Source organism: Mustela putorius, unplaced genomic scaffold (assembly GCF_011764305.1).
Source record: "Mustela putorius furo isolate JIRA1106 unplaced genomic scaffold, ASM1176430v1.1 tig00537297_pilon_pilon_pilon, whole genome shotgun sequence".
NCBI classification, from domain to species: Eukaryota; Metazoa; Chordata; class Mammalia; order Carnivora; family Mustelidae; genus Mustela; species Mustela putorius.
This window is the reverse complement of record NW_025422435.1, coordinates 954,387-978,351: the sequence shown is the minus strand read 5'-3', so window position 1 is coordinate 978,351 and position 23,965 is coordinate 954,387. Positions and strand designations below refer to the sequence as shown.

The 23,965-nt window shown below is 44.4% G+C and overlaps 1 protein-coding gene across 1 annotated transcript; it reads right to left on the bottom strand.

Moving 5' to 3' along the window:
* Positions 1-338: 338 nt before the first annotated feature.
* On the bottom strand, positions 339-9,013 carry PIN4 (peptidylprolyl cis/trans isomerase, NIMA-interacting 4). Its single transcript, XM_004777254.3, has 4 exons — positions 8,856-9,013; positions 6,480-6,553; positions 1,128-1,247; positions 339-516 (listed from the first exon to the last, which is right to left on the bottom strand). Exons 1-4 carry the CDS (start codon positions 8,980-8,982, stop codon positions 358-360), a joined length of 480 nt encoding a protein of 159 aa, XP_004777311.1. The 5' UTR covers positions 8,983-9,013; the 3' UTR covers positions 339-357.
* Positions 9,014-23,965: the final 14,952 nt, after the last annotated feature.

Sequence of the window (23,965 nt, the reverse complement as noted above, 5' to 3'; positions counted from 1 at the left end):
TTTAAATTAACTTATAGGATATACTGAGAACCAAGAGAGAACAGTTGTGGGAGGGAAGAGACTACGGGTTAAAAGGAGTCTGCGTGACTCGTCTTTTTTTTTTTTTTTTTAATTAAGTAAACTCTATGCTCAGTGTGGGGCTCGAAGTCACAACCCTGAGATCGAGTCACGTGTTCTACCGACTGAGCCAGCCAGGTGCCCCTGTGAGAACACCTGCTACAGTGTACACTAACCCTTCTGCACCTGTTTTGTGCCTACAAAGCCATAATGACAGAGTTCATAAAATACAAGGATTACTCAACACCTTTTAAAGAAACAAACAGAACGTATAAAACACATTCAGTCTTTTGTACAATTTTATTTTCTCCCTTCAACCATAATAATATGATATCCAAATTTTGTCTTAACTGGAGGGTCTGTAAACACAGGCTTATCCAGCCCACTTATAGGCAAGGCAAATGCTGCTTCTTGAAATGGTCCCACCATGGAACCTCTGGTCATCCAACCCAAGTCGCCCTGAAAAACCCAAAAGATATGTGAGGTCAGGTGGCCCCAAAGAGGAAACAGTTCTACTGTACTACCATACCTTGAGAATTTCCCAAAATGAATAGTAAGGTTCCTAGGTTCGTTCACCTGGACTGCAAAGAAGTGGGCTCACCAAGGACAAATGGGTGGAAGAGATCCAACCCTGGACTGAACACAATACACACTCACAATGTTGCTGGGTGTCTGTTAGCTGTGCCCATTTGGTAATGCCTAGTTTTAGACACAGGTAACCTGTACACAACTGTTCACAAGTTGCACATTTCTGCTTTCAAAAACTTTAAGCCAAGATATGGCTAAAATTAATGGTAGAACATAAATAATCCCTACTGCTGTGTATCCTCCATGGGGGAGAGTTTTTTTTTTTTAAGATTTATTGATTTGAGAGAGAGAGAGCATGCACAAGCAGGAGGGGCAGAGGGTGAATCTCAAGAAGACTCTGCACTAACCACAGAGCCTGACCCGGGGCTCAATCCCAGAACCCCGAGATCACGACCTGAGCTGAAACCAAGAGTCAGACACTTAAGTGACTGTGCCACCCAGGCACCCCGGGGAGATCATTTTAAATGACAACAGCACCATACCCCTTGCCTGGCTTTATCTTCACTATACTGTGTGGCCACTTCATTGAATCTCATTCCAGACTTTAACTTTTCCATGGCTTCCATGATTTTCCCATGTTTTTCACACAGAATGTGTCTGACCTGCAAGGAGAAAGTATGTTCACATAGTCTGGGATATCCAAATGATCCCCTTTCTCAATGTACAGCAGTCATGTCTGGATTACCCACATTATCGAAAACATACATCAGGTTCATGGCAACAGAATCCTGGCAGTCTGCTCACAGTGACAGCCACAAACCCATTTCTCATGTCAAGACACTATCTCGGAACTCTGACTGAGATGGTAAGTGGGCACTGAGCTGGGGGAAGCTCCCATCTTTACCATGTACTTCATTGGTAAGAGGAAGAGATGTAAGGGTTGAAAGCTCGGGCCCTCGAGTCAAATCCCAGCTCTGCTGTATGATTGTAGGCACCTTCTTAAACCTCCAAGTGTTTCCCTGTTTGTGCCCCAAGATAATAATAGTTCCTTCGTGTTCTCAAAGGGTAGTGAAGACTGAGATAACGCAGTTAGTACTCAATAAAGGTTAGCCATTACTTCATCAAAGTGGGGGAAGACATTAAAAAACCCACTAGGAAACCCTTTTTTACCAAAAGAGGTCCAATGTATAAAGCCTCACAATTCGGCACTTTGAAAAAGAATTGTATGTTGATTAACAATACTCATCCCTAAAGAAGTATTTAAATTTGACCTATGTTTACATAAAGCCATGTTTTTTTTATTCTTTTTTTTTAAGATTTTATTTATTTATTTGACAGACAGAGATCAAGTAGGTGGAGAGGCAGGCAGAGAGAGAGGAGGAAGCAGGCCCCCCACTGAGCAGAGAGCCCGATGCGGGGCTCGATCCCAGGACCTGGCAGAAGGCGGAGGCTTTAACCCACTGAGCCACCCAGGTGACCCAAAGCCATGTTGTTTAAAAAAAAACAAAAACAAAAACAAAAACAAAAAAACAAAACCACTCTATCTTTAGAAATGATTTTGTCAAGGGAGCTGTTCTGCAGGATTCCCAATTTCTCCTTCAAACACAATCCATGGTTTCCTACTGTAAATGATACACCAGGTTGGGGGATAGAGCTCTCTCCCTTATAAATGCAGAGACAAGCAAATCATGGTTCGCCTCAGGGTCCGACTCCTAAAATTGGGGCAAGGGGATTCTAGGTTCAAAGGAGTACTTCCTGACTGGAGGAGATACACAGATAAGAATCTGTCAAAAGGCAGGGCTCAGAGAGGCAGACTTCTATAGAATGTGCCCAGCACTGTCCAGGAAGACAGAGACCGTCTGGACACTGGAGAGATGCATGTTGGGAAACAAGGATGGTTCATCAGACCTCAGCTTGGCCTAGCTACAACCGCTTCGAGAATGCTTCCCTCTTTATGGTTCCATACTCAAAAAGCAACCTTCTCGTTGGTTCAGTTGCTGGACACTGAATGACAGCATGGATGATCACAGAGAAGGGATACCACCCAACATGTCAATAAATGAATAAACAAGTATTCTAATCTGGACAGCCTGACAGATTAGACATACCGAGTCCGTGGTACCTATGGGCTCTGCAATGTGACTGAGTGACCGGCAACTGTGGAGGACAGCATCTTGGAGAGAGCCAACCCCTAGAGAGGACCTGGAAGTGATCAGCGTACAGGTAGTATGTGGACGCTACAGGAGGTGAGGAGACGACCCAGGAAGGCTATACACAATGAGAAGAGGAGAAAAAGTGAGCTAAAACAGCCTTGGAGAATATGGACCTTTAAGCCATAAGCCAAGAAAGATGCTCAATAAAGCAAAGCACAAAGGAAAGGCCAGATGGGCAGGAAAGGCATGTTAACAAAACCAAGGCAAAAGACAGTTCCTTTCTTTTTTTCAATTTTATTTATTTATCTGTTTATTTGAAAGCGAGAGAGCACAAGCAGGGGGAGGGGCGGGAAGAGAGACTGGGAGAAGCAGGCTCCCCACTGAGTAGGGAGCCTGATGCGGGACTTGATCCCAGGCCCCTGGGATCCTGATCTGAAGGCAAAAGCTCAACCTGCTGAGCCACCCAGGCGCCCCGCAAAAGACAGTTTCAAGAAGGAAATGGCCAACAGGCTTCAATGCTGCGGAGTGATCAGGGAAGAAGTAAATCAATTTAGCACTGAGTGATCGATGACTTTAGCAAAAGCAGTTTCAGAAGAGCAGAGAGTGCAGAAGCCAGACTGTGGCAGGCAGATGAAGGAAGTAATGGGAGGTGGGGGGGCAGTCTCCCCCAGCTAAGTCAGAAAAGGAGAAAGGGCTCTTAGGAGAGAAAGGTCACAGACATGTATCTATTTTTAAGGTCCCTGGGCATAATCTCAGAATAAAGGGAAAGACGCAGTAAAGAGGGAAAGGCTTAAGACATAGCAACAAAAGAGCATGGAGCTAATGACGGAGCCTGTGTGGCATTCAGAGAACTGCTTGAAAATTCACTGGCCTTAAAGAAAAAAAGCTGAGAAGACAGCAGAGGAAGGTATGGGTGAAGAGAACTGTTGGGAGGGGGCTGGAAGACCACTGAGTTCCTGTCGACAGGTCTGATTTCCATTTTTGTGTGAAAATTTAACAGTATTTACAAGTTAGTATTTGCTGGGTACTGTGCAAAGCACTTTCTGTGCGTTCTCACATGAATTCCTCACACCAATCCTGTGAGACTGATCGGTGTTTCTCAATACTGGCAGCACATCAGAACCATCCTCAGCGCTGCTAAAAAAAAGTCTATCAAGGTCCAGGCCCCAGCACCTGGAGATTCTGAGGCAGCCGGTCTGGGGTGGGACCCCAGGCACTGGTAGTTTTAGAAGCTGTCTAGAGGAATCCAACATACACCGGGGTTCAGAACCACTGGACAGTTATCTGCTGACTAGAGCAGGGTAGTGGGTGGCTGCAGGTGAGCGGCAAAGGATCACTGTGCAGAACTGAGGGCATGGCGAAGATCAGAGACCAAGAGTTGGGGGGGGGGTCCCAATTCCCGAGCCTGTGTGACTCTCCGGCAGGGTCCAGCACCTCTGGGCTTAAAGGTAAGGGAAGCAGACCACTGGACTGATCCCAAGTTGTAGTTTGGCAGGTGGATGCAGCAGATGACCACAAGGAAAAAGAGTCGGGGCTCCCAGACCCAGTGGTCAAGCTCTCTGATCTAATTTCCAGCTCACAGGACACATGGGGCTTGGACAACAGACACAAAGCTGAGGAGAAGGTGGGGAGAGTAGGTGGGCTTGAGGTCTGCACACAGAGAACAGAACAAGATTGGGGGAGGCAGGAAGTGAAGGGAAAGGACGGAAGCTGTTCAGCGGGTGGATTTCAGAATCTGCACAGCTCTACAGAGAAAGGGCAGGGTGTGGGCTCAGAAGGGGGCTGAAAGCAGAAGGGCAGGATGTGGAAGGAGCATAGCCCCTGAAAGGCGGGAGGATTCCAGGGTCCCCTCCCGGCTGGGACCTTTATAAACACTGGAAACAACCCAGATGTCCTCTGGAAGGTGAACAGTTAAACATTATATGGCACATCCGTTCCATATAATCTGGCACACTGCATCATATGGCACACTACGCAGCCATAGAAAGGAACAAACTACTGCTACATAAAACAACTTGAAAGAGCTCTCCAGAGGATTACACTGACAGCAGAAAAAGCTAGAGGGTTACATACTGCATCACTCCATTCATGTAACATTTGTGAAATTATAAACAGAAAGAACAGATTAGTTGCTGTCAGGGGTGAAGGATGGAGGGAAGGTAGGTGAGGGACGTGGGCATGGCTATCAAAGGGCAACAAGGATCCTTGGGGTGATGGAAATGTTCAGTATCTTTACCGCATCAATGTCAATTTCCTGGTTGTACTATTGTTCTAGAGTCTGACGTAGGATGCCACCATTGGGGAAACAGGGTAAAAGGTACACAGTTTTTGTTTTGTTTTGTTTTAACAAAGGTGAGTCTAAAACTGTCCGTTAACAAGAGAATTTAGCTCTGATTACATGTCACTTCTTTCCACATACCTCATGCACAGCCACACTGAACTTATTTTTTTTTCCAGAAAGGGCAAGGAACCTCTTGAAATTCATATGCAGTAGAGCAATCTCTAGGCCAGGTGCTTGGAAAAGTCAGCATGTGGGTGAAAACTGCACATGGCTAAAATTACCCTATGACATCTCTTATGAAGATGCCCTACTGGACACCAACACGTCAGCCCTCATTAAACCCAACAGAGTCTGTCTCTCCAACCCATGGCAACAATGACCACTTCTTCAGCTGAAAACCAGATGAAGTACTTGGTTGGTTTTTAGGGAACATGCTTCATGAAAACCTATCTTCAGATGCCAGAATCCCACTTCACATAACTGGATGCTCATACAAGACCAGAGATCAACTATAGAAAAGCAGATTCACGTCTCCCATCTCTACTCCTGGTTCACGCAGTAGAAAAGTAAGTAGAACAGCTCACACTATATTCCTCTCTGTGGCTGCACATCTGGCTAGATTTATAGGATGTAAATGCACTACGGCACTTACTGCACAATGAAATGTATTCCTTACCTCACTGCTCCAGCTGCCATGTGACAACAGAAACCGTTTCTTACCTCCTGTTTTTACACATACCCGGAACTTTGGACACTGCTTGGTGGACAGGTGGTTGTCATTAAACCCTTACTGAATGAATAAACCCAAGTATAGGATCCCATGTACTGACAGAAATATGGATATTGCCTTGTTGTATAGCACAAAGCAGTATGGTTGTTCACAGACTGTATTTTCCCAGGGCAGATGCTCCTCTGAGATGGGGTCAAGTACTTCAAGTAATGATTTGTAATTATTCTCCCACCCCGGTTTTCATGGTCAGGGCCCTGGCCTATAGCTTACCCGTGGGGGAGCTTTCTGAGGACACCTGCGCCTTTGCCTGTTTATCTAAGCCCTTGGTTTATAAAATATCATTTTCTTCAGAGAGACAGGTCATTCACTTACTTATTTTCTTCATACTTTGTATTGTTTCTTGATATGTATTAAGGGTACTTAATACTTTTGTGTTGTTAATACTCCATCATTTCTTAAAATGTATGAAGTGTACATTTCAAGAAGCAATACAAAGTATGAAGAAATGTGGGATGTTTGAGAAAATGCTTAAAAGGAATTACCTTGCATACATGAGACTGGTCCCTATCTTCCAATTTTATGTTATGTTGATCCTACAGCCGTATTAGGCTAGCCTCTTAGAATGAGTTCAGCATACTGTCTTTTTCCTTTCCTGGATTCCAAAGTAACATGTGTATATATGTTATTGATATTCAACATTAAAAAAAAAAAAAAGGAACGAGTGACTCACCTTTATTGCACTGCCACCACCTTTGGGACCCTGAGCCTTCTTGTCAGAACTGTCACTCCCAGAGGCTGCTCCCCCTTTAGAGAAGAGATCACAGGTACTCATTTAAAATGCATCTTGATACTTACACAAAGAGCCAAGACAATAGGAGCCGATAATCCATCTTAGCCACACTTCAAAAGGGCCCTTTGCCAGACACCCTACTACATGTGGCTGAATTCATCTGTGACTCACCTCTCTTAAAGCAAGAAATGTGTGCCTTACAGAAACCCTTCATGGGAAAGGGATAGACAAGTGAGTGTGCTGATGGGTGAACGAGAGTGCCAAAAGCCCAATCCAGATTCTCTGGACCCAATATGAAATCCTGCCCACTAAGAGCAAATCCCTGAGCTGTTGTAAGATGTCGAATAAGCCAACTTCTGTGTTCATAGCAGCATACTTACTGTTAGGGGCTGATGTTCTTAAGAACTACTGCTGGATTAAATATTCGGTTCAATAAACATTTCCTAAATAACTACTAAGTTCCCGACACTGGGGATACAAAGATGAAAAAGCCATGGTACCTTCCTTCACAGACCTCGTAGTCTACTGGGGAAGACACATGTAAACAGATCACTTTAGGAGAATGACCTACAATCTATGGACAGAAGGCTGTAGAAGCATAGAGGGCCATTTCAGCCACTCAGGGAAGGTTTTCTGGATGAGCAGAAGCTGACCAAAGGAAGAAAGGACAAGGATGAGGGGACAACACAGGGTGGTGGAACAATGTGGGATGTGTCAGAAATTACAGATGAAGCCCAATCTGAGGTGGGAGCGTTATGAGATTAGTCCAGGGGAGGGGCTGAGAGCTGGGGCACGTGGGCCTATGAATCCCACTAAGGAACCTGGAATTTATCCTAGAAAAGGGAGCCACTGAAAAGTTTTTAATCAAGAGACTCCATGTTCCTTGTCTGAGTATCTCCAATGCCTAGCAAAGTACCTGGCACACAACAGTTGTTCAATATCCAACTAAACTGAAAACCCAAAACAACAACCACCGAACACCTAAGAACATCTTACTGCCAAAGTAGTTTTACTACACCAAAATTTTAAGTGGGTTTGCTGTATGTTCACTCTTGAATGATGGCTTCCGGTCATCCCATCCTCTGCCGGATGCTGCCAATTGACTGCCACCTCACTCCCTCCAACTGAGGATTCTGGCAGCAGTTTCAGGGTTCCTTTCCACCCTCACTCTCGTCATCACCTTGAATGACCTCACCACCTATGCTGAGGAACCATCCAACAGCCTAACTTCACACTTTAGGACCTCCCTCCTGAATGTCCATGCCTTCTACACTGGGCCACCTGCTCCCAAGAGCACACGATGGAACCATGCCACCAAAAACTAATAGTTCAGTAGCTGGCTACAATTTCATGTTCTTCCGGTCTTCTCAAGCCTTACTCCCACAACCCTGGCTCTTGGGCTTCACAGAAAACACTCCCCACTTCTGTACCGTTATCCTGCTATGTTCTCCTAGACTATGAAATTTCTGGACCCCATGCTTGATCATTTGTGTTTCCATTGGCACCCTTAATTACCTTGTTTTGCTATTCTTTTATAGTCCAACAAACCCTCAACCTTGGCTCAGGGCTCCATCTAGCTCTGTTCAATCCTATATTATGGCAGTTGCTGGTTACCAGGTAAATCAAGACTGTGTAGATTGTGTCTTCTACAAATTCATGGGCTTCCAACCTTAGGCTCTCAGCCTTGAGGGCTGATCCTTTTATTAGTGTTTTGTTCCCTTTCCCATCACCCCCAATGGCCACTCCAAACCTTTACCACTCCCAAGACCCCCACTCAGTCCCTGCCCCTCAGTTTACAAAATTACTGTTGCCTTCCACTTTAATAAGAAATTGAAGCCATTAATCATGATACCCGACCAACTCCACCCCCACTTCGGCCGCCGTTACGACGCCCATCCTCGTCTCTTTCCCTATGACCTCAAGCATAACGTGACCCTGCTCCTATTCAAAGGTCAACTTCTCCGCCTCTGTCCTGGACCCTAATTTCTCAAATCTCACTCCTCTAAACCCTTACCTCCCTAACTCTACTGGATCCTTCACGTCAGCCTCGCTCTCAGGTTTTCTCCATTCTGAAGAAACAAACAGAACTTTCTCTTCATTCTCTGTCCTCTCCTATCTACCACCTAATTTTTATGCTTTTTTCAATTAAGGCTTTCCAAAGAAGTCCGCACTGATTGCCTCCAACTTCTCACTTCCCGGTTAACCCTCCTCTAGTCACTGGCCAGCAGCTGCCCCCGTCCCGGACCCCGGGAGTCGCCGGTCTGCGAGCTCCTCCTCACCCGACCCCATTCTCTCTGGTTGCTCCAGCCGCTCTACCTTTCCCCCCTTTCCCGGAACCACTTTTTCCCTTGGGCGGCATCTTCGGAACTTGCGGCAGAACCCTCAAAGTCTTCGTTTGCCGCACAAAGCCCTTTGAGGCCCCACGGGCATGTCCGGAACACATGCCTGAAAACGGCACCCAAACGGACCGTTTTTGCTGCGGCCCTGGAAGCAGGCATATTCTGGGGCAGACGCGGTCCTTGGACCCTCGGACCAGTGGAGCTGAAGATGGCTGACCAATAAGAAGTTTGGGTCGTGGGGGGGCGGAGCCAAAGGTAGAGCAGGGGCGGTAAACCCCACCTATGCGGTTTTTTGTTGTTGTTTTTTCTGTCGCGAGCACTTATTTGCGCCAGCTCCCATGCTCCCCCACTTCTCGGCCGGCTCTTCTACGCGTGCGTAGTGAATGGCGTGGGCCTCTGCAGTCCCTTGGCGCCGGCTCTAGCCAATCCCGTGGGGCCTCCAGACAAAGGGAAGAGAGGAAGAACCGCAGTGGCGGCTCCCTCTTTTCGCTTCCTCCCACGCACAGACCTGCCCTCCGTTGCGGTTTTTTCATTTGAAATTTTAGACTGCGTTTGTAGGTGATTGGATTTAAGAGGTAGTTTTATTTTAAAAGGCTATTACCCCTCTGCCTCTTGTCATGGAGGAAAAATTGCGAGCAGGCTAAATGTCCCTCCATAGGGTATTGCTTAAATAAATAATGTCTCAACCACACAAAAGGATATGCGCCATTTAAAATAACGAGTGTAAAGCTGTCTGTAGAGACACAGGAAGTGGCCTTAAGGAAGGTTACAGACCAAGCTATGAAATAGGGTACATTTTTCTGAAAAAGAGAAAGCGTGCATATGAAAGACAGGAAGGCTATCCAGTAAAATGGGACCAGTCGTGCTAGTACAGGTTGCGTGTGTTTCTGTGTGTTTTCCCAAATTTCTGTAATGGTGCAGCTTTTATGCTTAAAAGCATGCATTCTGGAGCCAGCCCGCCTCACCTCCAGTCCCTGCGCCACCATCTGGCTACTAGCTCTGTGACCTTGAGGAAATTACCTCATCCCTCTTTGGCTCAGTTTCATCATCTGTAAAATGGAGTCGTTGATAATAGTACCTACTTACAGGATGTTAAGAGAATTAAACAAGTTCAAATTTGTAAAGCACATAAACCAATGACTAACTCATAGACTGTTAGCTGAGGATGAGTGAGTTTCGAATTTGTATCCTCACACTTTCTTCCCTTACCTGCAAACCCTCTTCTCCCAATTTGTATGTAAGATCGGGGCTTTTTCTTTACTCCATAAGATGGCTGTCCCTTGCCATCTTAAGCTACCCTGCTGGTAGTTTGCCAATGCCGGCCAGAATATACAGGTCCTCCAGTTCAGAGTTTAGTTTTTGGATACAGCCTTGCTGCGCTTGGGATGCTTCATTCCCACCCCAAAGGATCAGGCATTTTTGAGACTGTGCCCACCCCCAACTCATACATAACAAGCAGCCCCCTTATGTTGTACTGCTGTGGCATTTGGACACAAGACATCTCGGGCACTCCTTGTTTCCATTTGGGGGTGATCAACGATGGGAAATGCATCCAGTGCTGAGAGGATCATTGGTCCCCCACTTCCGAGGTGGATCCTGCCCATATACTGACTTTTCAAGTTCAGCTGGAAGGTGGGGGTTGGGCTTCGGCAGCAACAGTGTGGCCTCATGTTCATCAGCTTATCCACAGGCAAGAAGCCCAGGAGGCCCCTTTACTTCTGGTTTTCCACAGTAACAGCCTTTCCTGTGACCACTGGTTATGGCATGAAGAAGGGGAATGAAGCAGAGTTCAGTTCCCAGTGAAGAGCTAACATTAAATGGCAGATGCACTTGACAGAAACTTAGTGCCTGGAACACTGTGAGAGCTCTGCGTGTTCCAGCAGATAACAGCAGCGATAATAACAAGCAAGCCTCTAAGTGGCTGAACTTACCCAAAGTAGTACCTAGAGACCAGCAGTTCAAAGAAGAGGATGGACATAGGCCTGCTGGGGGGTTTCAAGGTCAAAAGCACTATAGGACAGTCAGATTCAAAATCATGTACAATCTCAACTATGCAGTATGCATCACAAAAAGATGGGGAAGGAAATATGATAAAATCTTCAGTGTTCGGGATGACTGGCTGGCTCAGTCTGTGGAGCACGCGATTATTGATCTGAGTTGTGGGTTTGAGCCCCAAGTTGGGTGTAGAGATTACTTAAAAATTAAGTCTTTAGAGGGGGACAAACTATAAGAGACTCTTAACCTCAGGAAATAAACTGGGTTGCTGAAGGGGGTGGCAGATGGGGTAACTGGATGATGGACATTGGGGAGCGTATGTGTTGTAACAAGCGCTGGGTATTATATAAGACTGATGGATCACAGACCTGTACCCTGAAACAAATAATACATTTGCATGTTAACTAATTGAATTTAAATTAAAAATGATTTTAAAAAATTAAATCTTTAAAAAAATTCTTTGGGGCACCTGGGTAATACAGTCAGTTAAGTATCTGACTCTTGGTTTTGGCTCAGGTCATGATCTCAGGGTGGTGGGATCGAGCCCCATGTTGGGCTTCCCGCTCAGCACAGAGCCTGCTTGTGCTTCTCTCTCCCTCTGCCCCACATCTCTCCCATTCTTGCTCTCTCTCTCTCTAAAATAAATACATCTTTAAAATGATTCTTAAGTGTTCTGTCTGGAATGTGAGTTTGTGCCTACCTTCCATTTTTTTTTCTGTTTATGTTAGATTCTGTTTATATCCATTGGCCTGCATTTTTATTTTATTCAAGAAAAAAAGAGAACAATAAACATTATTTGTAAAATAAACACCCAAAAAAAGCTAGCTTCTCTACAGGGTTAAGTCTGCACCAGCCTGTGGAGGCCGACTGTGGAGGAGTCTGTGGAGCAGAGTGACAAATGAACATAAGAGCAGGCAGGGGGGCAGAGGGGAGAAAACTTCAGCCTCGAAACCATGGTAACGACTGCGGGAGTGTGCACAGTGAGTCAGAGCCAGGAACAGCTGCCAGTTGTATTTTCTATTAATTATCTCCTCAGACTGATTCTTCTACATATTTCTTAAACAAGGAAAATGAGGAAGGGGAAGCTGACAGCCCTCTGCCCAGGACAGTTCATAAACCTTGACTGAGACTCCCTGTCCTGTCCTACCTGCTCCACAGCCAAGGGCTGCAATTTCTTTTCCATCCTAGAGCCCCCTCCCCAACAAAGGTTAAAAGGGGGTGCTTAAAGCAACAGAGCACAGAGATCTTGTTGATCCCATTCAGAGGTGTCAATCCATGGGGAGCTCTGGGCCCCAGCTTCTGGGGACAAGGGTAGAAAAAGGTCACTGAAAGCAAGGAAAATCGGTACATGGTGGATGAGATCAGCCACCTGCAAAAGTAGCCATCCATCGTGGCCAGTGGGTGCAAGTATATTGCCCATGGGATGGATGTGTCACCTGAGCACAGCCGGTGGCCAAAGACCTTTCTAATCCTCCTCTTGCCATTGTTAACATGTGTGGCAGGAGATAATGAAACTTTGAACAACTGGTTTTTAAAAGGGAGTTTCAGGGGTACCTGGGTGGCTCAGTTGGTTGAACTTCCGATTCTGGATTTCGGCTCAGGTCATGATTTCAGGGTCGTGAGATTGATTGCTCAATCAGACTCTGTGCTGGGCGTGGAGCCTGCTTAGGATTCTCCTTCCCCTTCTGCCCCTCTTCCCCTTGCTCAGGCTCACGCGCGCGCTCTCTCTCTAAAAGAAATAAGTAAGTAAAAATATAAAAGGGCTTCAGCGAAGAAGATTCCATCTGTGTTTGTCCAGCATCCAGCATTGTCCTTTTTTTTTTTTTAAGATTTTATTTATTTATTTGACAGGGAGAGACACAGTGAGGAGAAGCAGGGGGAGTGGGAGAGGGAGAAGCAGGCTTCCCGCCAAGAAGGAAGCTCAATGTGGGGCTCTACCCCAGGACCCTGAGATCATGACCTGAGCCAAAGGCAGACGGTTAATGATTGAGCCACCCAGGTGCCCCCGCCCAGCATTATCTAAGTGAGAGCTGCAGTTGCTGGAGTACATTAATATTCCGATATCCTGTGAGGTGAATTTTTTCCTTTTTTTCTGAGGCAGCGTTCATTTGAGACAGTGGAAAACAAGTAATGCAAGTGGCATACATAGCATGAGCCAGGTTCTTTCCCTTTGTTATCTCCTTGAGTTTTCACAACAGTCTTTTGTTTCAGGGTTTTATTTTTAAGTACTCTCTACCCCCAGCGTGGGGCTCAAACTCACAACCCCAAGATCAAGAGTTGCCCGCTCTACCAGCAGAGGCAGCTGGGCACCCCTGTTTTCACAACAGTCTTATTTGCAGAGACTCCCTGTTGCCATTTGAGAGCTGAAGAAACAGGCTCAGAGGAGTTAAGAGATGTGTGCAAGGTTGCACATCTGGGGACTGTGGCAGGGCTGGGCTCTGAACTCAGATCTGTCTTACATCCAAGCTAGTCCATTGTTCTGGCATGATGCCACTGCCCTAGGCTTTGCCTTCCCCTACGCAAAGCCCAAGAAACACCTGGTTCCCTTTGTTTTGAGCGCATGTTCAAGTCAGTTTCCCAGACACCTGATGCCTTCCAAGGGGGCACTCCACCCAGAAGGTGCCGGGGCCAAGTTATGCCTCCGCCATACAGAAATCAATTCACCTCTGGTTTATGCATCAGTGTGTTTGTTCTGAGTAGTCTAGAAGGTGATCACCTCTGCCTACTGGACCTCCCAAGCCCAGAAACACAGAGGCAAGAAGGAATACGGTGTGGGTGGGGGCCAGTGGGCAGAGCACTATAGCCAAGTCGGTAAGAGGGGAACAGAGGGGAAGAGGTCTTCTCTGTCCTCCCCCTCAGAAACATGTCTCCGTGTCTTATGGGTTCTGCCTTCTGAACAGCTCATCTCCCTGCCCCTCACTGCTGTACAGTGAACAACGAATACTCTGTGGAGATTCACCAGGCATCTCTTGCCCTCACCCCCCTGCCACAGCCTTTTGCACATTTTCCAGACCATTGGCAAAGACTCCATGTGTAGTCCCTCAGCCGTCGGTCTCATCCCCTCCGAGCTCTGCTCCCCGGGTCTGGCAGAGAGCTCTCAGAAACACAGATCTGACACTCATTTCCCCCCAATGAAGACCCTTTAGTGTCTCCCTGCGGTCTGAGAGGCTCCTTAGCCTGGAGACCTAAGGGCCTTTCTGCTGACAACTGCAGCCTCATCTCTTACCCCAGGGGGCTTCAACCATGTGGAGGTGCCATTTGCAGGCCCTCAAATGTATGGTGCTCTCTGAAGACTTCACGCCTTTGCACATGGTGTTCTGTCTTCCTGGAACACTCTTCCCCCATTTCTTACCTAGTTAACTTTTATTTACCTCTCAAGACCATGCTCAGGGGCCAGTTCCTCCTGGAAGTCTTCCCTCTCTTCTCTAATTCTCCCAGGCTGAGCTAGGCACTTCCCTCCTTCCGCTGCCAAACCACCCTACGCTTATCTCCAGTATCTGTATGATTTTCAGTAAGAGACCATGCCATAGATGGATCTGTTTGTTTCACCATTCACTCGTTGAAAAACCTTTGGGTTGTTTACATTTGGGAGATATTGTAAACAAAGTGGCTATCAACATTTGTAAACCAGATTTTCTTTCTTTTTTTTTTAATTTAAATTCAATTAGCCAACATAGAGTACATCATTAGTTTTAGAGGTAGAGGTCAGTAATTCATCAGTTGCATACGACACCCAGTGCTTATCACATCACGTGCCCTCCTTAATGCCCATCGCCCACTGACCCCATCCCCCCACCCACCTTCCCTCCAGCAACCCTCTTTCTTTCCTGTACTTAAGATTCTCTTATGGTTTGTCTCCCTCTCTGCTTTTTTTCCATTCAGTTTTCCCCTCCCTTCCCCCTCTGTGCTGTTTCTTATATTCCTCATGTGAGTGAAGGCATATAATTGTCTTTCTCTGATTGACTTATTTCACTCAGCCTACTACCTTCCAGTTCCATCCACATTGATGTAAAAGGTAAGTACTCATCCTTTCTGATGGCTGAGTGGTATTCCATTGTGTATATATACACCAGATCTTCTTTTATTTTTTAAGATTTTATTTATGTATTTGACAGAGAGAGAGAGAGAGAGAGATCACAAGTAGGCAGAGAGGCAGACAGAGATAAAGGGGGAAGCAGGCTCCCTGCCAAGCAGAGAGCCCGATGCAGGGCTCGATCCCAGGACCCCGAGATCATGACCTGAGCCGAAGGCAGAGGCTTAACCCACTGAGCCACCCAGGCGCCCTATACCACATCTTCTTTATCCATTCATCTGTCAGTGGACATCTGGGCTCTTTCCATAGTTTGGCTATTGTGGATTGCTGCTATAAACATTGGGATGCACATGCCCCTTTGGATCACTACATTTGTATCTTTAGGGTAAATACCCGGTAGTGCAATTGCTGGGTCGTAGGGTAGCTCTATTTTCAACTTTTTTGAGGAACCTCCATGCTGTTTTCCAGAGTGGCTGCACCAGCTTGCATTCCCACCAACAGTGTAGGAGGGTTCCTCTTTCTCCCCATCCTCGCCAGCATCTGTCATTTCCTGACTTGTTAATTTTAGCTATTGTGACTGGTGTGAGGTGATGTCTCATTGCAGTTTTGATTTGTATTTCCCTGATGCCAAGTTATGTTGAGCACTTTTTCATGGGTCCATCGGCCATTTGTATGTCTTCTTTAGAGAAATGTCTGTTCATGCCTTCTGTCCATTTCTTGACTGGATTATTTGGTTTTGGGGGTTTGAGTTTGATAAATTCTTTATATATCTTGGATACTAGCTCTTTATCTCATATGTTATTTCCAAGTATTTTCTCTTACTCCATAAGTTCCCTTTTAGTTTTGTTGACTGTTTCCTTTGCTGTGCAGAAGAGTTGATCTTAGTGAAATACAGGTTTTTAGGTTAATGAAAGTTTTCATTTCTTTAGGATAGTTTCCAAGAGTGTTATTGCTGAGATGCATGGTAAGCATGTTGAGTTTTGCCATGCCCTTTTTTAGAGTGGCTGTACCATTTCATATTCCTACCAGAAATGTATGGGTGATCTTTCTCTGCCTAATCACCAGCATTTCAATTTGCCACAATGTTTTATTTTACCTATTTGGATAGGTGTGTAATAATACCTCATTGTGGCTTTAATGTACATTTCCCTGATGGCTAACGATGTTAAACATCTTTTCATGTGTTAATTTGCTGTCTGTATATGCTCTTCAGTGAAACATGTGGGGTTTTTTTTCCAGTTTCTGATTGGATTTTTTGTTATTGTTGAGTTTCAGGAGCTCTTTATATATGCTAAATATAAGTACTTTGTCGGATATGTAGTTTGCAAATATTTTCTCCCAGTCTCTGAGCTTATTTTTTCATCCTCTTTAGAGGGTTTTTATTTCCAGAGAAAAAGTCCTTAATATTTTTTCTTTTATAGATTATTTATGTTATGTCTCAGAACTCTTTATCAAGCCTTAGATCCCAAAGATTTTCTCCTATTTCATTTCTTTAAAAAAATATTTACTTATTTGTTTGTTAGAGAGATAAAGAGAGAAAAAGAGCAAGCACAAGCAGGGGGAGCTGCAGGCAGAGGGAGAGAGAGAGAAGCAGGCTCCCCGCTGAGCAGGGAGCACCATGTGGGGCCGATCCCAGGACCCCGGGATCATGACCTGAACTGAAGGCAGTCGCGTAACCAACTGAGCCACCCAGGTGCCACTCCTAAGTCATTTTTTAAAAGTATTATAGTTTTATGTTTTACACTGAAATCTATGATCCATTTGAGTTCATTTTTGTGGCAAATGTGAGGTTTAGATTGAAGTCCATTCTTTTCTGCCTATAGATGTCCAATTACTCCAGCCTCTTTTAGTGAAAGCATTATCCTTCATTATATTGCTTTTGCACTTCTGTTAATAATAATCAGTTGGCTATACTTGTGTGAATCTGTTCTATATTCTCTATTCTATTCCATTGGTCTATGTGTCTATCCTTCTACAATATCACACAGTATTATGCAGTCTTGATTAGTGTAGCTACAGACTAAGTCTTAAAGTTGGATACAGTGATTCCTCCCACTTTATTCTTTTTTAAAAAATATTTTATTTATTGGGGTGCCCAATAAATATTTTATTTATTGGGGTGCCCAGGTGGCTCAGTGGGTTAAGCCTCTGGCTTCGGCTCAGGTCATGATGCCAAAGTCCTGGGATCGAGCCCCGAGTTGGGATCTCTGCTCAGCAGGGATCCTGCTTCCTCCTCTCTCTCTACCTGCTGCTCTGCCTACTTGTGATCTCTGTCTGTCAAATAAGTAAATAAAATCTTTTAAAAAATAAAAAAAAAATATTTTATTTATTTATTTGACACAGAGAGAGAGTGAGCAAGCACAAGTAGGGGGAGCGGCAGGGAGAAGAAGAGGAGAGGGAAAAGCAGGCTCCCCTCTGAGCAGGGAGCCCAATATGGGACTCAATCCTAGGACCCTGAGATCATGACCTGAGCCAGAGGCAGACACTTAACCGACTGAGCCACCCAGGTGCCCCTCTTCTTTTTCAAAATTGTTTTAGCTGTTCTAGTTCTTTGTACCTTTCCATATACATTCTAGAATAATCTTGTCTGTATCAACAAAAAATATTGCTGAGATTTTGATAGAAATGTTGTAAAACCTGTATAACCTTTTGGGGAGAACTGATATCATTACTGTGTTGAGTCCTGCAATACATGAGCACAGTATATCTCTCCATGTAGTTAAATCTTTGATTTCTTCTATCAGCATTTTGTAGTTTCAGTGTACAAGTCCTTTACATGTTTTCTTAGGTTTATATCTATGTATTTTCTTTGAGTGATTATGGATGATATTGTCCATTTCTTTTTTAAGACATACAGAGAGAGAGATAAGTGAGAGAGAGAGAGAGAGAGAGAACGAGAGAGAGAGAGAGAGAGAGCAAGCACAAGCAGGGGGAGCGGCAGGCAGAGGGAGAGGCTGAGCTGGGAGCCTGATGTAGGGCTTGATCCCAAGACACTTGGATCATGACCTGAGCCCAAGGCAGATGCTTAACCCACTGAGCCACCCAGGTCCCCCTCACATGTACATTTCTAATATTTAGAAATACACTTGAGTTTTTTCTTTTTATTTTCTTTTATTTATTGAGAGAGGGAGAGAGAGAGAGAGAGACCAAGCACTTGAGCAGGGATGGGAGAGGTGGAGGGGCAGAGGGAGAGGGAGAGAGAGAGAACCTTAAGCAGGTTCCATAGGTGTGGAGCCTGATACAGGGCTCAATCATGATCCTGAAGTCATGACCTGAGCCAAAACCATGAGTTATATGCTTTATCGACTGAGCCATCCAGGTGCCCCACAATTGACTTTTCTATGTTGATCTGGTATACTGCAACCTTGCTGAACTCATTTATTAGTTCTAGGACGTTGGAGTTTTGTTGTTGTTGTTGTTGTTGTTTTTGGTTTTTGTTTCATAGACTTCTTGTCATTTTCTATATAGACCATCATGTACTTTCAGCTCCAGATTTCTAATTGTTCCTTTTTATAATTTTTTACACATTATTTTAAAATTTTTGTTTCCTTATTGATATTCTTACTTTGTTCATACAAAATTTCTCTGGTTTCCTTCAGTTCTTTGTTCATGGTTTCTCTAAGCTCTTTGAAGATATTTAAGAGAGTTGTTTCAAAGTCTTTGTCCATTAAGTCTAATACTTGGATATTGTGCACAATCTCTCTCAGTTTATTTTATATTTGACTAGGCCATACTTTCCTATTTCTTTGTTTGCCTGGTAGTTTTTGGTTGAAATTGGATGTTTGGATATTATAATGTGGAAACCCTGGAAACCAGATTCTTGTCCTTCTTTGGGCTTTGCTGTTCTTGATTGTTGAAGGCTATAGTTATCCATTCATTGAGCTACTTTTCCGAACTATTTTTGGAAAGACTGTATTCCTCTTGTGGGTTCCTTTTTTTTTTTTTAAAGATTTTATTTATATATTTGACAGAGAGAAATCACAAGTAGATGGAGAGGCAGGCAGAGAGAGAGGAAGGGAAGCAGGCTCCCTGCTGAGCAGAGAGCCCGATGTGGGACTCGATCCCAGGACCCTGAGATCATGACCTGAGCCGAAGGCAGTGGCTAAACCCACTGAGCCACCCAGGTGCCCCTCCTCTTGTGGGTTTCTTGAATTCTCTGTTCCTTTAGCTTGTGTGCACCAGTATTTTAACAGGTTTCCTTGAATATCAGGAACTAAGACAAACAAGCAGATAGCTCCTTCCCTAGCATTTGTGGATTGGCTCTGTACAGGATCACTCTTTCAATTTTTAGGCAGACCATTTGCAACTCCGTCATAGCCTTTGCTTACTGCTCACACTGAGCTTTGAGATCACCCAGAAATGAAACCTTTAGAGTCTTTTCAGATCTTTTCTTAAAAAAAGATTTTATTTATTTGACCAGAGAGAGAAACACAGCAAGAGAGAGAATACAAGCAGGGGGAGTGGGAGAGGGAGAAGGAGGCTTCCTGCTAAGCAGAGAGCCCGATACAGGGCTCGATCCCAAGACCTTGGAATTACAACCTAAACCAAAGGCAGAGGCTTAACCCACTGAGCCACCCAGGCAACCCAGAAATAAGCATTTTCAGTCAGTTCTTTAGCTAGTCCCCAGACAGCTTAGAACAAACAAAATAAATTTCAAATGAGGTGTTCTCTACTCCCTCTGAAACCAGGGAGCAGGGCCACACAGCACGGGTTAGAGTGTCATCTTCAACACCAACACCCAGCCAGGGAAGGAGTGGGGCAAGGGCAAAGCCAGAAAGTTTTCTTACCATTTTTAAATTTCCTCTTTTTTAATGATTTTATTTATTTATTTGTCAGAGAGAGGGCCCAAGCAAGGCATGGGGCAGGCAGAGGGAGGGGGAGAAGCAGGCTCCCCACCAAACAAGAAGCCTGATGCAGGACTCGATCCCTGGACCTTAGGATCAGGACCCAAGCCAAAGGCAAATGCTTAACCAATGGAGCCACTCAAGCATCCCACGTTTCCTCTTTTTTGATTCAGCATTTGCTTAGTTGCTGTAAAACTATTTTCCAGAGTTCTGACAAAGTTGATTCTAACAGTTTCTGCTTGTTATTTTTGAGGTTTCTGTGGAGGGATGGGCATTTGGAATTGCCTACATAGCCGTTTCGTTGACATCACTTCTCTGACTCTTTTATCATTATGTAATTTCCCTCTTTGTCCTTGGTAATAATTTTTCCCTCTGAAGTTTACTTTATCTGTTTTCAAGTTCACCAATCTTGTCTTTTGCCGTATTAAATCCTCTGTTATTTTCACATAATATAATTTTCATCTCAGTTATTTATAGGAAATTTTATCTGGGTACTTTAAAATACTTATTTCTCTTCTTATTATGCTATTCTTTCTTCTGTCTTCTTGAGTATATGAAATATATTGTTTAAAAGATTTATTTGTTTTAGAGAGAAGGAGAGTGCATGTGAGCTGGGGGAAGGGCAGAGGGAGAGGGAGAGAAGCAGACTCACTGCTGAGTTCAGAGCCTGATTCTGGATCTCAGGACTCTGAGATCATGACCTGAGCTGAAGTCAAGAGTTGAACGCTTAACAGACTGAGCCACACAGGCGCCCCTGAAAGATATTTTTAATAACAATTTTAACATCCCTGTGTATTAAATATATCATCTGGTTCTTTCTGTTTATATTGGTTGATTTTTCTTCCTCTGTGGGTTGTTTTTTTGCAACTTTACATGATGTATTAGTTTTTAAAAATTTTTTATTTTAAATATTTTATTTGTTCACTTGAGAGAGAAAGAGAGCATAAGCAGGAGAGTCAGAGGCTAAGGGAGAAGCAGGCTCTCTGCTGAACAGGGAGTCTGACATGAGGCTCAATCCCAGGACCCCAGGATCATAACCTGAGCTGAAAGCAGACACTTAACCATCTGAGCCACCCAGGCTCCCCGTATTAGTTTTTTTTTAAATCACAAATTATTATAAACTTAGCACTTTAAAAGCAACAACACTTATGTATAATATCACAGTGTTATAGGTCAGAAGTCTGGGTAGGTTTGACTGGATTTTCCACTTAGGGTCTCATAAGACTGAAAACCAAGCAGTCAGCTGGTCTGGGCTCTTATCTGGAGCCTCTGGAAAAGAATCTGCTTCCCAGCCCATTCAAGTGATTTCTTGGCACTTGTAGGACTGAGGTACCTGTTTTCTTGTTGGCTGACAGCCTTGGGCCACTCTCAGTCTCTTGGGGCCACTTTCACCCCTGGACAATTGGCTCTTTCCATTTTCAAGTTAGTAACGGTGTGCTGAATCCTTCTCACATTTGGAATCTCTCTCAGTTCCTCCTCTACTACCAGCTAGAGAGAACACTCTGCTTTTTTTTTTTTTAAGATTATATTTATTTATTTGACAGAGAGAGATCACAAGTAGGCAGAGAGGCAGGCAGAGAGAGAGAGAGGCAAGCAGGCTCCCCACTGAGCAGAGAGTCCGATACGGAACTCGATTCCAGGACCCTGAGATCATGACCTGAGCGGAAGGCAGAGGCTTTAACCCACTGAGCTAGCAGGCACCCTGAGAACACTCTGCTTTTACAATCTCAGTGATTAGATTGGACCCACCAGGATAATCTCCCTTTTGATTAATTCAAAGTCAACAGATTAGTATTCTTAATTACATCTCCCAAATGGCTTTTGTCTTCAAACTTAACATAATTATGGGCACATTATCAGACCATCTTCACAGTTATTGGGATTAGGTCAGGAAGTCTTGGGGGCCCGTTTTGCAATTCTGCCTTACATAGAATTATTTATCATTTGATCGGATGTTATCACTTGATCAGATGCCAGACATTGTGAATTTTATGTTGTGTGTGCTAGATTTTTGTATTCCTATAAGGATTCTTGAGCTTTATTCTGGGATGGAGTTAAGTTACTTGGAAACAGTTTGATTCCTTTGAGGCTCATTTTATTTTATTTTATTTTATAAGATTTTATTTATTTATTTGAGAAGAAGAGAGAGAGAGAGCATGAGCAGGTGGAGAGGCTGAGGAAGAGAGAGAAGCAAGCTCCCTGCTGAGCAGGGAGCCCAATGCAGGACTGAATCCCAGAACCCTGGGATCATGACCCGAGCCGAAGGCAGATAATTAACAACAGAGACACCCAGGGGCCCCATTTTATTTTATTTTAAAGATATTATTTATTTATTTATTTGAGAGAGACAGAATGAGAGCGAGAGGGAGAGGGAGAAGGAAAGAAATACAAGCAGACTCCACACTGAGCTCAGAGTCGGGTGGGGGCTTGATCCCATGACCACAAGATCATGCCCTGAGCCAAAACCAAGAGTCAGATGCTTAACCCACCAAGTCACCCAAGGTGCACCTGAGGTTCATTTTCAAGTTTTGCTAAGTGAGGCTCATAACAGACTTCAGTCTAGATCTAATTTGACCCCACTACTCAGGCAATAGCCTTCCAAGGACTCTAATGAATTCCCCACAAGTTAGGGGTTTTTCAGCTCTTATTTGAGAAGAACATCATCTACTTATCACCCTAGGTGAGCTCCAGCAATTTTTGTCTCTGTTCTTTTTAGGCAGTTTCCTTCAAATGAATTAGTACTCGTCTGAATACTTGAGGAAATCCTCCTTCCAGATTTCTGAGGTTCTCTCTTCCCATGAAGTGCTTTCCTCTCGAAATGCCATCCGGCTGATTCTAGCTGCTTCGGTCTTCCTGGACTCTCAGCCCCATTTACTCAACTCGGAATGTCCACTGGGCTCTAATTGGGTTCCCCCTCCCTGCACCGTCTCCTGGAGCCTTTCCTGTAGTAGGAAGCCCAGGCAGTTGCAGGGCTTGCCTAGTTTGTTTCCGATTCCTCAGGAATCCCCGAGATTTGCTCTTTTTCATCTACTGACGTCCAGTCTCTTGAAAGCTGTAATTCAAAGTTCCATATAGTCTACTTTTGTTGTTGTTATTTCAGACCAGAAGACAAATCTAGCCCCTATTACTCCATCTTGGCCAGAAAGGGAAGTTAAGTTGTGAGCTTCGTAGAGATGGAAGCATGTAGTAGGCATTCCTCGGTATCTGGCTTCCTTGTGAGTGATAACAGCAGTTTGTTTATTTTTCAATTGCTGGTCGTAGTCCACTGTATGAATAGTTCTCTTTTAAAAAAAAAATTTTTTTTAATATTTTATTTATTTATTTGACAGACAGATCACAAGTAGGCAGAGAGGCAGGCAGAGGGGCAGGAGGAACAGGCTTCCCGCTGAGCAGAGAGCCTGATTCAGGGCTCGATCCCAAGACCCTGAGATTATGACTTGAGCCGAAGGCAGAGGCTTAACCCCCTGAGCCACCCAGGTGCCCCAATAGTTCTCTTTTTTTTAATGGCTGCATAGAATTTCATTACATGGCTATATCATAATTTATCTAACTGGTTTCCTACTGATTGACACTTAAGAGATTATTTCTGGTCTCTTGTTATGACAAACAGTGCTGTGATGTACATCTTGAATGTATATCATGCACAGATGTAAGATATCTTTAATATAGATTCCCACGCATGGAACAGTCAGGACAAAGGATTTTGAACTTCGAGTTTTGCATAGTTAATTGTCAAACTTTTTTCCAAAGAGGGAAGACCAACCAATACTCCCGTTGATCCTGCGTAAGGGTACCTGTTTTTCTTCACTGACTTGTTATTCTTTTTTTTTTTTTAAGATTTTATTTATTTATTTGACAGACAGAGGTCACACGTAGTCAGAGAGGCAGGCAGAGAGAGAGAGAGGAGGAAGCAGATTCCCCGTGGAGCGGAGAACCCGATGTGGGGCTCGATCCCAGGACTCTGGGATCATGACCTGAGCCGAAAGCAGAGGCTTAACCCACTGAGCCACCCAAGCGTCCCAACTGACTTGTTATTCTTGAAAGAAGTGCCTTGATCACTTAATTAGCTAATAGTATAACAAGATTTTCCTATAAAACTTTCTTCTCTGTATCCAGACCATAAGACTGCCTCAGGAAGAGAAGTTGCCATCTAGCAAGGGTATCTTATTACTTCAGAAATAAACCTCCTTTGGATTCCATCCAAGGCCTCTGGTC

Excerpts from the sequence above, each read along its gene's own strand:
- PIN4 (XM_004777254.3), bottom strand. The coding sequence starts at position 8,982 with ATGTGTTCCGGACATGCCCGTGGGGCCTCAAAGGGCTTTGTGCGGCAA. Across the intron at positions 6,554-8,855 it reads TTCCGGGAAAGGGGGGAAAG|GGGGAGCAGCCTCTGGGAGT; the intron begins GTAGAGCGGCTG and ends TCTTCTCTAAAG. Across the intron at positions 517-1,127 it reads AAGATAAAGCCAGGCAAGGG|GGCGACTTGGGTTGGATGAC; the intron begins GTATGGTGCTGT and ends TGGGTTTTTCAG.